This window comes from Sprattus sprattus (assembly GCF_963457725.1).
Source record: "Sprattus sprattus genome assembly, chromosome: 3".
NCBI classification, from domain to species: Eukaryota; Metazoa; Chordata; class Actinopteri; order Clupeiformes; family Clupeidae; genus Sprattus; species Sprattus sprattus.
The window spans coordinates 50317548-50332395 of NC_137922.1; the positions used below are offsets into that span (position 1 = coordinate 50317548).

General features: G+C 41.0%; 1 protein-coding gene across 1 annotated transcript; it reads right to left on the reverse strand.

The window, feature by feature from the left end:
- Nucleotides 1-6918: 6918 nt before the first annotated feature.
- Nucleotides 6919-14122, reverse strand: LOC308362830 (high affinity choline transporter 1-like; the record flags this gene model as incomplete). Its single annotated transcript, XM_080835558.1, has 6 exons — nt 6919-7485; nt 7730-7944; nt 8744-8897; nt 13129-13259; nt 13701-13814; nt 13945-14122. 6 exons carry the CDS (start codon nt 14120-14122, stop codon nt 6919-6921), a joined length of 1359 nt encoding a protein of 452 aa, XP_080691684.1.
- Between the last annotated feature and the right edge of the window lie 726 nt (nt 14123-14848).

The window sequence follows — 14848 nt, forward strand, 5'->3', positions numbered from 1 at the left end:
GTTACCTTGTCTTTCCCCTGAGACAGAAGCACAGCTAGTTTTCCTCACAGGCTTCTTCCTGTCTGCCTCCCGTTTCACCGCAACAGGTTTGGGTTTGGAGGGGACGCTCTTTGTTCCTTTGGCATTTGATGGTTTGGATTCTGTGACATAAAATTCCATTCACTTACAGTGTGACAATCTACACATGGCAGAGCTTTCTAATGAAATGGTAGCAAACAATTACCTTCTTGTTCAGCTTGAAGAATTCCAGTGAGCAAAGCTGCACAGCGATCTAATCCTTTGTGAATGGTTGTGACCTGATCAATTGAGACATATGCACACTATTTAATCATCAATGGTCATCAGCTGACGACTTTCCATTGCCATCACTATGCATAAGAATTACATTTGAATATTTACCTGATCCTCGGAGTCCGTGGAGTAAAGAGAGTAATGAGGTTCAGTGGCAGGTGTTGGTCTACTGGGTAGCCTAAAAGAAAACAATTATCGTATTCGTTTAAAAACCTCTATGTCTGAAACACTAACCTAGTGCTGGACAATTTCACCACAACCATTGTCACAGTAACGTTGCACTGACTTTTTCTTGACGGGTTGTCCTCGACTGCTGCTTGTCAATCTCCCGGAGGAGATCACCTGCGAATGACAACTCAGTGTAAATGGACGCGGCGTGTAAGGTTAGCTAACATAAACTATTCGGATTAAACAAAAGAATCGTCAATGTCAGTTGAGCCAATGCACATTTTCTTGAATTACTTTATTCAGATCAATGAAACACCGGTGGGGATCTAGCCAGCTGGCTGCCACAATCATGGGTTAACATGGGTTATAGGCAGCGGGCCAGAAATCATAGCTCATCTGGAAAGTGAGTTTCGTTGTGACCGTTTGGTGGCAACTTAAAAACATGTTTTCTTGATCAATTTGGGGGTGCTGAATCCAAATCTGGCTGTTGCCACGGCGTCAGCCTGCACGTTTGACCACCACAAGGGGCGCTATATTCATTTTTGCTTATTTATGGTTAGAAACAGAGTTTTAAAGTTTTCTTTCCTGTTCAGTGATAACATTTTACAGATAGCTCTGTAACAACATTTTCCATGAAACTGAAAACTGTGTGTATGTGTGTGTGTGTGTGTGTGTGTGTGTGGGGGGGGGGGGGGGGGGGGGGTGCAGGGGGCTAGTTCAAACTGACTTCAAATGCTGGTTTTGGACCGTTTCTTTACTTCAAGCCATGTTTTTCTCCAAACATGACAGTTGATTGTTATATTGTAGAACAGCATACATATACATTACAATCTAGACTCAAGGATTGAAGAATGGAAGATTAATTAAAAAATTAAAGAAAGATTAAAGAAAATTAAAGTTTTATTAATTTTATTCAATTGGAACACACATGTTCCCATCTTAACTTGTCTCTTGATCAGGGCAAATAATCTCTCATTTGACATTGAGACATCAATACAGAAACAGTCACAACTAAGCAAAACACTCATGTACAGTATGTAAAACCCATAACCGGAGAACAATCAAAAAAAGGCATACACAGTAGTTATTGTGTGGGTAGTCTCAGTCAATAGTAAATTCGATAAAGAGGCTGACTTTCATATTTACACGCATCTACAAATCATCTTCGCTGTCATCTTCACCACTGCTCACAGCATCATCTTCTTCTGCATCATTGTTTTGACAGTCAACACAGCGACAAAGGTCAGTGCAAGGTAGTTCACCAGAAAGACATGAACAAGTACGTGAACTGCACTTCCCCTTCTTACACTTGCAAGAGACACTCTGCAGCACACTCAGAGGAGCCACAGGACCTGATGTCCACTGGAATGAGATGCTCTCTCCTTCCATTTGCCACCCATGGCCTACTGGACTGGGTGCCTGTATCCATGCCTTGAGACAGCGCCTATGTATGGCTGCCTGGTAAGATGCTCGTGCAGTGTGCAGTTGAAGGGCATCTTTGTTTGGTGGTAAACCATCCAAAACACCTCCCCAGACAGGCCTAATAACCCTGCTGTCTATTAAAGGTCCCCAAAGGTCAGCCAGACACACAGAGAGCTCCCAGCACTGCCCAGTGTACTGTTTGAAGTCACAGCAAGCCCCAATGGCTCACACTTGTCCTCCTTTAGGCCCAAAAAAGCCTGCCTGCTATTAAAGCTCTCTGAGGGTCCCACAGACACACACAGTGCTCCCAGCACTGCCCAGTGTACTGTTTGAAGTCACAGCAAGCCCCAATGGCTCACACTTGTCCTCCTTTAGGCCCAAAAAAGCCTGCCTGCTATTAAAGCTCTCTGAGGGTCCCACAGACACACACAGTGCTCCCAGCACTGCCCAGCACTGCCCAGCACTAACCCTAACCCCCAGCACTGCCCTCAGCCCCAGCCCACTGCCCCCAAACACAGTGAGCTTCATGAGGCTGACTTTCACAGGATAATAATGATGACATATTGATAAAATTGACAGTATGTAGGCCTATTGATACCAAAATTGACCTTTGACCCATAGTTGGCAATTACTGGATATTCCACCTTGTCTATCATTCTTGTGTCAAAGGGTCACGTAAAGACAAAATGCAATAGCTGACGTGGTAATGTGCTCATAGTTATGACAAGCCATAATCTGCTAATTATCAGTGATGTCAAGCAATGTATGTTGAGTTCAAATTCACTGTTAACCTGTGGTACTTTTGTTGCCATGCCATTTTGTCATTTTGCAAAGACATCAACAAACATTTCACAAAGTATGTTTAATAAAATATACACATTAACTTCATATTTTTTTCATATATGAAATACACAGTAGCTGCAGTGATTTCAAGCAGTTCATTCACCTACCACATGGTGGCGCTATGCCTAACTGCCATTTCACACACAGAGAAATGTTGGTAGGCATTGTAGCTGCCAAATGTGAGGACCTGCCTGATGTGAGGCCGCATGCGCAAACTTTGCGACACTATTGTAGTACAACGAGCCAGGTAATGCCGGTGGTGTAGGCTACAGCATGAAGTGGAATGACAAGCGCATTTGTTTACGTTTGAAATCCACCAAGGTTTATGATGTTAAGCTTCATGTTTATTGAATTATTAGTTAAGCAGTGCATTCATTAGCCTACTAGTAACAGTAATACAACATAGCCCCATATGTTGACACTGAGCCTTATGCTGTAAACCGTTGACAAAATTATAAAACACTACGTTAAATAAACCTACATTATGCGTTAAGAGAAGCCAGATACGTTGATATTAAACCATGTATGAGAATGCACGTCTTGGATAGTTTGCTCCTGAGCCTTCTGCCGTAAACCGTTTGTGTTTGCGCATGCGGACTCACATCAGGCAGCGGCGGACTCTAGACATCCTATTGGCGGACTCACATCAGGCAGGGTCCTCACATTTGGCAGCTACAGGCATAATACACAGTTACCTGTGAAGTTTCACTTTTGTGAAGCACTCCAAAAGGAGTTGGTGCACATTTCTGGTTGAACTGGCCAATTTTAGTCAAATTCCCACATTAACAAATGTCGCTATTTCAACCTTGTTTTTTAAATCAATGTGCAACTTTCGACGACGGCAACACCTAGAATATTGATTTATGTACTATTATGTACTGATATCAGCAAAAAACAAGTTGCCACCTGATCACTCCGACGAACCTGCAAGATAGGATTTCTGGCCCACCGCCTATTAACATGTACATCATTATTTTAAAGAGTTGACGGGATGCTTAGCCAACTAGGAGGGTTGTGTGTAGAAGACTGTAGCGCTACAAAAGTTAACTGGTAGTTCAGTTTGACATAGTTAGCTAACGGAGTACATAAATGCATCGCTTACCTTGTGTTTTGGCAATCCTTGTCTTGCCGTCATCCCACGAAACTCCGAAATGCATTCGCTTGAAAAATACCAACTTTAAAAGCCCCTTGTCCTCCGATATCACGAACCACAAAACGCCAAAGGCTTGGGTAGGTAGCTATCGATAGCTAGCTATTAAGGTAGTTAGCTAACGAGTCTGCAGAGTGTTCAGCATAACAAGAATGGCTTACAAATTCGTGGACATGTTCTTAAAAGGGTAAAGTTGGCAGAACTCTGCTGGTCAAATATTTGTTTCTGTTTGTTGTGGTTTGCTCTGAAGCTGGACTGCTCACAGAACTATTTAAAAGTAAGCACAGATATGTTGAAGACTTGTGGAAGCGTCAGATTGTTGTTTCAAACGGAAGGCATGGTCAGTTGACCAATACCAGCGCAGCTTTCAGATTTTAAAGAATTTCATTGGCTGATCTTAAATGAGATTGTGCCTCTTCCTTACCCGATTTGTCCTTTAGAAATGCCAATCAAATGCACATAGTTCTTTCTAGCCATTAGTAGGGCGTTTATCATCAGCGAGGAATTCTGAGGACGCTGAAGTAACTATGGAGACGTATTATAGGCCACATTCATCGCGGTCTATCGTCAGTTTTCCCGCGGAGGGATAACTGAATAAAACAGACATACTGCATAGGGTCGCATAATATGACAGCTGCATAAAGTGAGAGAAGGTGCAATAATTAAGTGAAACTAGGAAATAAAAGCAGTATTGAATAATATATAAAAAGTTGGGCTGGTCAACGATTAACGGTTTTAATCGCATTTGTATACGCAAAATCCAATAATGATTTCAAACGTAGTTTAGCGCACTTTTATTTAAAATGTTCTTCCATGCGAACGAAAGTGCCATACCATTTGTGGTGCAAAAAAATATTTTGAAAATGTTTTATGGGATGGCCTGAACTAAATTTGCACATTATACCTCCCGAAATGTTTGCAAAGATTTTCAAAGATTTTCCTTCAATTAAAAATAACTAGTTTTTGGATTGGATTTATGACCCCTTGTCCTTTTTTGCACTGTAAAGGCTCGACCCCCATAAAGTTGTTGGAAGTAAGTAACTTTTACTTTTTAAATGAACTAATTTTTACTTTTACTGGAGTAGATTTTTCGATTGTTAGTTTTACTTGTACTTAAGTAATATTTCATATAAGTAAGGAACTAAATATTTCAGTACTTTTAAGTACTTTATGTTTGTTTGTTGACAACCTAATAATAGGCCTTTAAATAAATACATACTTATACATCCAGAATACCTGTTACGCTAGGTGTATTTTAACATTGAGAAACAGAATATCAACAAAAAAAATCAGAAAACTGCATTTTATAACATTTATGACTTTATTTCGGTTGATGCAAAAAATAAGTATTTGAACCCCCAAGAAAACAGTAAGAATTCTGGCTCACAATGACCAGTTATGTGCCCAAGAAGCACACAGATTAGTCCTCATTAGGTCTAACAAGGTACACCTCATCCCAACTGGTGACGTTTATAAAAGAAACCGGTCCAAAGAATCATACTTCACACCTTCAACCTCACCACCATGGGCAAGACCAAAGAGTTGTCCAAGGATGTCAGAGATAAGATTGTAGACCTGCACAAGGCTGGAATGGGCTACAAAACCATTGGCAAGCAGCTTGGTGAGATGCAGACAACTATTGGTGCGATTATTCGTAAATGGAAGCAACACCAAACAAATGTTAATCGCTCTAGGTCTGGGGCTCCATGCAAGATATCCCCTCGTGCGGTATCAGTGATCATTCGAAAGGTGCAGAATAACCCCAGAACTACACTGGGGGAGCTTGTGAATGAGCTCAAGGCAGCTGGGACCACAGTCACCAAGAAAACCATTGGCAACACACCACGCCGTAATTTTTTTGAAGTACTGCAGCACTCGCAAGGTCCCCCTGCTCAAGGAAGCGCATGTACAGGGCCATCTGAAGTTTGCCATTGCACACTTGAATGATTCTAAGGAGGATTGGGAGATAGAATGTGGTCAGATGATACCAAAATCAAGCTCTTTGGCATCAACTCGACTTGCCATGTTTGACAGGGGGGGGGGGGGGGGGGGGGATGCTGAATATGACCCGAGAGTATATCATACCCACCATCAAGCATGGAGGTGGAAACATTATGCTTTGGGGCTGTTTCTCTGCCAAGGGTACAGGAGGACTCCACCGCATCAAGGGGACTATGGATGGGGCCATGTAACGTGGAATATTGGGCTTGAACCTCATTCCCTCATTCCCTCCCATTGAAAACGCAACCTTAAAGATTTGGAGAGGATCTGCAAAGAGATGTGGACCAAAATCCCTCCTGAGATGTGTGTAAACCTGGTGACCATCTACAAGAAACGTCTGACGTCTGTGCTTGCCAGCAAAGGATATTCCACCAAGTAAGTCATTTTTGTCAGTCAGTTTTGCTAGGGGTTCAAATACTTATTTTTTGCATCAAATGCAAATAAAGTCATAAATGTTATAAAAATGCATTTTTCTGGATTTTTTTTGTTGATATTCTGTTTCTCACTGTTAATATACACCTACCATTACAATTATAGATCACACATTTATTTGCAAGTGGCCAAACTTGTGAAATCGCCAGGGGTTCAAATACTTATTTTCCCCACTGTATTTCTTATATATTTTATACAACTAAAACAGCCTGGGGTCAAATTGACCCCAAAGTACATCGATAGGTACCGCATGTGTACAGGACATTGAAAACATATCGTGTTCATTTGGAGTTTACCCAGTTTTCCCCATTAAATTAAGAAATTGACCCTAAAGATAATAGGAGGGTTAAACATGTAAAAAGGAGAAATACCTTGACAATCAGAAGTCATCACTGCATACTACTCACATACATTCATAGAAGAATCCAACTTCCTAGGACCATATTGCCAAATAGTATTAAACAAAACCTATGTTTAAGTTTTCTAATTTGCGGTCCCAAAGTCCCAAACACACTTCCTGAGTGCAATAGTTAAGATGAGTAGTTTGTAAAGTTGTCCACTACAGATTTACCAAATAAACTCTTCCGTCTGGGCTCAAGCAAGTCAGATTCCTAAAGCTGTGTATTGTCTTCCACCTCCAAGTTGCATCTCTTCACAGTGCTAGAGCCAGATGGTGACAACATCATCAGTCTCTCTCCTTTAGGCCTGCTTCCTGTTTGATCCAGCCTTGGCGTCATGACCTTGTCGACCCCAAGGACATCCCACTTTTTGGGCAGTATGCCACGCCAGAATAGTTGAGTGAAGAGGTAAGAGAACAAAAGGATGCAGAGGAGTGTGAAGAGCATAGCTATTGATCGGATAGGTGCTTGCTGGACGTACACACCATCGGTTATTTCACCACCTGGAAAATGGATAACTGGCGGAAGTCCTATCAGAGGCTCCCCACTCAACAACCTCAGCAATATGCCCATCAAGTACCCCACACCTGCCCCGTAAACATTGGAGACAGGACAGAAAAGGACACAAATCAGCTGAGGGAGGATAATGCAGTACGCAAAATCAGCTCCAAGGACCCAAAATACCAAAATACTGCTTTCAAAGAATGTCAGAGCTGTGCCTGCCACACCAGTCACAACAACAGTGATTCGGATCACCCACTGGATCTCTCTGTCTGATGCCTGTAGACACACAAACAAACATACATACGTACACACACGCACACACATACACATACATTCATGCCCACATTGAGAGATTATGCTTTTTTTTAAGTAAATGGTTACAAATTCATAATCATTATTGCATGATGTACACATTCATCTAAATCATTAGTTTTGCTTACTGAGGATATTGTCCCTTATTCACATCTTATTTAAGGGGGTATTCCTGTAGCAGATCAGACTGACTAGTGACTCTGCATACCTGTTTTCTGATATTCTTGTAGATGTTAGTAGAGAACATGGATGCACTGGAGAGGAGGGCTGAATCTGTGGAGGACATAACTGCTGCTGCCACAGCTCCAATCCCTAATATGGAGACATAGGAGGGAGAAAGGTACTGCAAACAGATGGGCAGGATTCCATATGCCTCTCCGTGCTCGTATGGAGAAGGGGTGCCATAATCAGTCTGATTCCAGTCTGTGGAAAAACATGCACACAGCATCACATAGCTAGAAAAGCAGTAGACCAGTCAGAATTCACACCATTGCTGTTGTCTTTGTTGGGCAGGAAACCCTGTGAATCATAACTATTGGGAGGCAGACTTCTGATTCTGATCTCTTCTCTTTTCTGTGTTGGCCCTTCTTTTGTTCTCACTCAAACTCTCATTTTCTCTCTCCCTTCTCTTTCTTCTGTCTCTGCCATTGCCATCTCTTCAACACTCTTCAACTGTTTCACTCACTCCTGCTGCACCATGCCATACTGTGCCACTAACTTACTGCTTGGTAAATTTGAGATAATTTGATAATTTCATGTTGTCAGATTGATTTTACATTTCTAATGCATTATATTGTCCCATAAGGTTCCGACATGTATAAACCTCGCAGCCTGGTGTTTTCTGTCCTCGGAAACATTTTGGCGGCGTATTTACTGTTTAAAAGTTGTTCCTTGCAGCTGTGGACTGTGTACCAACACTAAAGACTTTTCCCGCATACACTGAATGGACAGCTAGAGGACCGCGAGAAGCTGTGTGTTGAATCGGACAAAAAGCATAGTGAGTTAGAAGTGCGGACTGCGCCTTTAACAGGAACATTCTGTAGAGAACTTTGTTTAATGTGGATCAGTGTGTCATTAATGGGTGGCTCCCTGTTCAGCCTATCTATAAATCATGAATCATGTGATTTATTAATTTACATTACAAGTTATAATACTGTAAAATGTGGGATCAGTAACATCCTCAACTTGGCTCAATGTTTAGCAATGGATAAGCAGCCCAAACCTGTAGATGCAGCCACTGCTCCTATCAGTACAGATGGAATGCCCAGGATGGGGATCAACACCGCTGCAGCAAAACATGTGATCTGTGCTTTGGCTGCTGAGGCAGAGGATAGGGTCCTCTGGTGAAAACTCTGGAAACCTAGGGCTCCGATGCCCTACCCAGAAAAGTATTAATACATTGACAACTTTTAATATTACACACGTACTGAATATACATATTTTGTTTACGTCTCCATATGAGAACATGAACTTGCTGTATCGATTGCAAAGTCAATGACAATTAGAAGGCTGGGGGCCTCTGAACTCAAGGAGTGGATTTAAATTAGTAGTGATTTCATTTTAGTAGTGATTTCATTTAGGAAAAACGCAGCTCCAAAATGAATTGATACCATCAGATGTTGAAGAGAAAGAAGGTAGTGTGTTGTAGGCAGAGGCAGAGTAGAGAGTAGGTTGTGCTAAGGATGCTGGAATTCAGGTACAAAGAAAGATTGCTAAGGCAGCATTATAACAGGATCCATTTCAACCCATAAGGGCACTATTTAGTCAGGCTTAGTAAGGATGTTTGAGTTTAACTACATACCAGCACAAAAAAATCATCCAGCCATTTCCAGACGTGTCTCTAGACGACCAATCCAAGGCGGCTGGTATGTTTGATTGAAGGCTGTGGCGGAGATGTCAAGAGGGATGGGATTCAAAAGGATGAATGGCACACAGAGCCACTAAAGAAGAAACACAACCCAGCACACTTAATATCACAATATCCCGGTTAAACAATTTATTGAGGTCTTCCAATTCCACCAACAAGATATCTCGATAAAATGAGTAAAGAAGGAAATTTCAATATATGTTAAGAGAAGATAGATGTTCTGGGTATATACAGTATACCGTATTTTCCGGACTATAAGGCGCACTTAAAAGCCTTTAAAACGACAGTGCGCCTTATAATCTGGAGCGCCTTATATATGGATTAATTCTGGTTGTGCTTACTGACCTTGAAGCGATTTTGTGTGGTACTCTGCGCTCTGTCAAAATGTTTTAGTACGACTTTGGTAAACTACAGAGCCGCACCGCTTGCAGCATTATGGCTACCGTACTTTACATAAACACTCGAACAGTACGTTGCTTAAGACCACTGCTGCTCTCTTAGCTGGTGTTAGAAGTGCCTTCTCCAGCAAGCTTGAAATGACAACTAGAGTAATTTGCTATGGAGTAATGCTGGGAGCGTTGCTCTCTATCCATTAAATAGGGAATGTATTTCACGTATGTGTAGACCCTATTTAGAATGGCTGACCTTACATAAAACGGCAGTGAAAGAGCCAAGAGACTGGAGGCAGACTAGCATGCTAACGTTATACTTATTAGCAGCAAGGGTAGCTAGATACTATGCGTTTCAATGGATTTGTGGTCTAAGTGTTAGCAGAGCTACAGTTAAGACCTACAATACTTTGCAATATTTTATCCATTAAAAAGGGAATGTATTTCCCGTATGTGTAGAACCTAGTTAGAATGGCTGACCTTACATAAAACGGCAGTGAAAGAGCCAAGAGACTGGAGGCAAACTAGCATGCTAGCGTTATACTTATAAGCAGCGAGGGTAGCTAGCTACTATGTGTTTCAATGGATTTTTGGTCTAAGCTTTAGCAGAGCTTCAGTTAAGACCAACAACATTTTGAGTTATTGTAAATTATGCTAACGTTCGATTGAGCGGTATCCGACTGTTTTTTTTTTTTATAGGTTGGGAGTTATTGTGAATACACTCATTAACGTTTGAACAATGTTGAGAGTTATTGTGAACACGTTTAATAAAGTTTGACTGACTGACTGTTTTGTTTCGCTTAATGCGCCTTATAGTCCGGTGCGCTTTATATATGGAAAAAGATCGAAAATAGACCATTCATTGACAGTGCGCCTTATAATCCAGTGCGCCCTATAGTGCGGAAAATACGGTACTCCTGGAATCATAGCTCATACGCTTTCCACTATATATGGTCATGCACTGGGTGAAACTCACCAAAGCGATAAAGATTAGGATCAACTGAATGACATCGGTGTAGGCCAAGGAGGGTGTAGATGATCGCCACACCCGCTGACAAGACCACAGAGTAGACATATGGCAGATCAAGGATGGTTTTGATTGTCCCACCTGGAAAATATCAGACACATTCCCTCCACTGAGTATCTCTCATTATGAGGGGGACAGTAAGAGTTTATTATGAAGATTTGAACATTTATCTCTCATCGTCATGTTTATCTCTTCTTCACATAACCATGAAAAGTAATCGAACAGAATCAGAGCATTTTATAAACCTAGTAGCTCCATATAAGACATACCTTGAACTGGTTCAAACCTGCATATTGCTTTGAAGTAGCTGTAAAGAGTTTTGGTTTAAAACTAGCTAGTTGGCCCTGATTAAAGCTAGCTAGCTGGTTGACTTATGTATTTTGAATATATATACTGTATATATACAGTGGTGGCCAAAATTATTAGAACACTAGACATATTTAAGAGTTTTCAGTTGTTTTTGTTGAATTGGCCTTTAAAATACCTTAAAAACGAATTCAATATCTACAAAGTCATCATTATGCTCTATAAACCATAGAATAGAGCCATCATTTTGAGATTTAGGTCATTTTCCGTACAAAAACAAGCTAGGCCTATTTCACTGTCAATGTCACACAATCATGTTCCTGCACAGAAGAAGCCAAATTACTTCTGTAATCATTGTCAGGTGTTATTGTGGTTACATTGATGGTGATGCAAGAGTCTTAGGACACACCTTGGCGATTCTTTTGAATGTACAAGGCCTATCCTGCTCATTAAGTGATTGGTAACATCAGTGTTTTGTCACTGAGGCCACACCACCAAATGGTATAGATCCAAAGCCTCTAGAAGCAGTCTTGAACCACATGTTGCTCTTTGAACATGGCTAAGGTGAAGAAGGAGCTAACGAGTGAGCAACGGGTTTGAATAAAGGCTTTTTTTGATGCTGGCTGGAGTTACTGCCCCATAGCCAAGGACTTGAGATGCAGTCCAAGCACTGTAAAGTACACTTTAGACCACCATGGCACCAGAACCGAAAGGGGAGAGGTTTCAAAAAGAAACTTTCAGACACACAAGTGAAGCATCTCAAAATTCTCAGTCTTCAGGACAGAAGAAAGACTTTACAAGAACTGTGTGACGAGATTAACATCACAATGACTAATGGTGCATTAGTGTCTTCAACAACTGTCCGTCGGAAACTGGGAGAAGAAGGACTTTTTGGCAGAAAAGCAGCAAAGAAACATTACTGAAAGAGAACAATTGAGTGTAACGCCTGAAATTTGCAAAATAACACAAGAAATGGACAAAGAAAGATTGGTTTAAGTGTTGTGTACTGATGAGTCCAGGTTTGAATAGTTTGGCAACAAGCAAAGCGTGTATGTTCCACGAAGTGAGGGGGAGAGATATAAAAATTAGTATCTCTTGCCAACAGTTAAACAAGGAGCGGGTAGCATTATACTGTGGGGTGCAATTTAAGCCTCAGGAACAGGTGACTTTGGCTAAATTGATGGCATCACGGATACAAAAGTATAACACAACATTCTGGTGAGGCACAAAGTTCCTTCTTGGAAACGTCTTATTAGGCCTGGATTTATTTTCCAAGAGGACAATGACCCTAAACATTATTTTAACTATTGCCGAAACTACCGGCGACAAGGAATCTGCTAAAACATTGAAAATGATGGACCGGCCCTCTCAAAGTCCGGACTTCAAACCCATCAAGCAAATTCGGGGCAAGTTGGAAAATAAACTCGACAGATCTATTGTAAATTCCAAGGAAAGCCTTTGGCTTGAGTTGCAGAAGGCATGGGATAACATTAGTGTTGAAGTTCTCAAGAAATATATTGACTCTATGCCAGAGAGATGTGCTGCTGTAATTACTGCAAAAGGTGGGCGTACCACATATTAAAGTTAAAAGTGGATAAAAACAGTAGGATTCACTTCATCTGATATTTGTTGTGCTCACCACAGCCATCTGCATGTTTCATGAACATTATGAAATTAAATCATGTTTTGGAGGCAAAAGAAAGGTAATTATTCTCAGATCTGTCAGGTGTTCTAATAATTTTGGCCACCACTGTATATATATATGATAGGTAAAAAAATGCTGATTGAATATTTCAGATTTGTATTACTAAACTACGATGTGAATAGCCGGGGTGGCTAGAAATGACAGTTGTATTTATCTGCACTTCTTTACATGACAATAATCTACTTTGGACATTTGTCAGTAAGTTATTATATTCTTCACTTACATAATAATAAAAATAACGTCATTAACGATTAATTTACATATAAAAAATATATGTAATTATTTTACCCAGAGCCATGAGAGTACATGACACCCACAACACATCTCCAATAATGGCAGGGATGACCAGAAGACCAGTCATAGCTTTGCCATATTTGATCTGAAATGGATCCACCATGGTAACATACTTCTTCTCCCTCATTGGTTTAGCAAAGAATAAACCACCTAAGAAATATAAATCCAGAAAAAAAACAGATTACGTACTGTAAAATAATAATTTTTAATTATCAAATGAATCTTCTTAATCTTCTCTCATAGCCGTTAAATGTTAAATGGATCCGCTGACCAGTTGTGGAAGCTTGAGTTGATAGCAAGTTGATTTTTTATAAGAGGCTAATTGCGGACGACACTAACATCTTGTGTCTGATCTGAACTGTTTAACTCAAAGTTACCTCAGAACACTGGAAAAAAAACCATCATATGACCATGAATTCTCGGGTGCATAAAGGGGTGATGTAATAGATTACACATTAAAAGTGGCTGTTTTTTTATCTCTGCTCCACTACTCTTAGGTCTTCTGGTTTGCTGTATACATATGGCTCCATGAACCGACAAATTCCCACTTCATTACTTCATTCATTCACAATTACAAATGACTAAACTTACCTAAAATAAATGATACTGAATAATAGAGTGGCATCAGTGCCCAGATAAGACCCTTATTTGGGCTGTAGACAGCTTCTGCCACTCCGAGAATGAACCCACCCCCAACCCAGGTAGCTGTAAGAAACACACACAAATAAATACATATATCACTAGCAATTCAACATTAAAGTACAACGAGTTAAAGAGTGTAATTGAAATATTGAGGAAAACCTATACGGCTTCTGGCACAACCACAAATACTCACCCGTCATAGTGAAAATACCCACAGCTAGATTTATGGAGCGTCCCCCTAACAGAGCCACTTCTGTGACTGTCCCAGTGGTCTTTTTAGCTTTTGATATCTTGGCAGCCCATATTCCAGTGGCCAGGACAGCAACATAGAAACCTACAGTGGCTATCAAACCTGCACCGTTAAGGCCCATGATCTCCAGTAGATTTTTGACTGCTGAATGAACAAAATGGTAAAGAGCAAAAAATCCAGGGTCAAATTCTTGTTAGTCATTAACAGTGCTTGGAAATCATCTCCATCACTGAGTAAAGTGTAATGTTTCACAGGTTTGTAGTGGTAATTGGCACTTTTTTAACGAGCACTTGACAAAACCTTTTCTGCCACACGTGTAATCACTAATTGATCACAGGTGTGTAGTACTATGCCACTCCTCTCTCTAGGTTGTTCCTAATACATTGTTCCTAATACATTGTTCCTATTTCTACCCATGCTGACAAGCTGATGGCAGTGCTGTCTAACGCTGGGTGTCCGTGCATTAGGGTTGGTGGTCGTGAGCGCGTTATCATTTGGTGTGGGTTCTCTATCCTTTTCTCTGTGTTTGATGTAAACGATGAGTGCTGTCTAACGCTGGGTGTCCGTGCATTAAGGTTGGTCCAGACAAGAGGGTTGCTTGGTGACTGCAGCCCATTGACCCTGACCAAGCTATGCCTTGGCTGGCTGACCAGAGAACTAGAAAAGCAGCGTGCCTGTCCGTGTCCCCAGGGAACGGGACTGACATTGGAACATTACGGACCTACCTTGACACCCCAGACAGACCCTTGTAGTTTTGAGTGCTGCTGGCACTACTTTTATACTAACTTAAGTGCATTATAATAAATTATATCTCTTGTCAACTCCCTTAAGTAGCTATAAATAAATC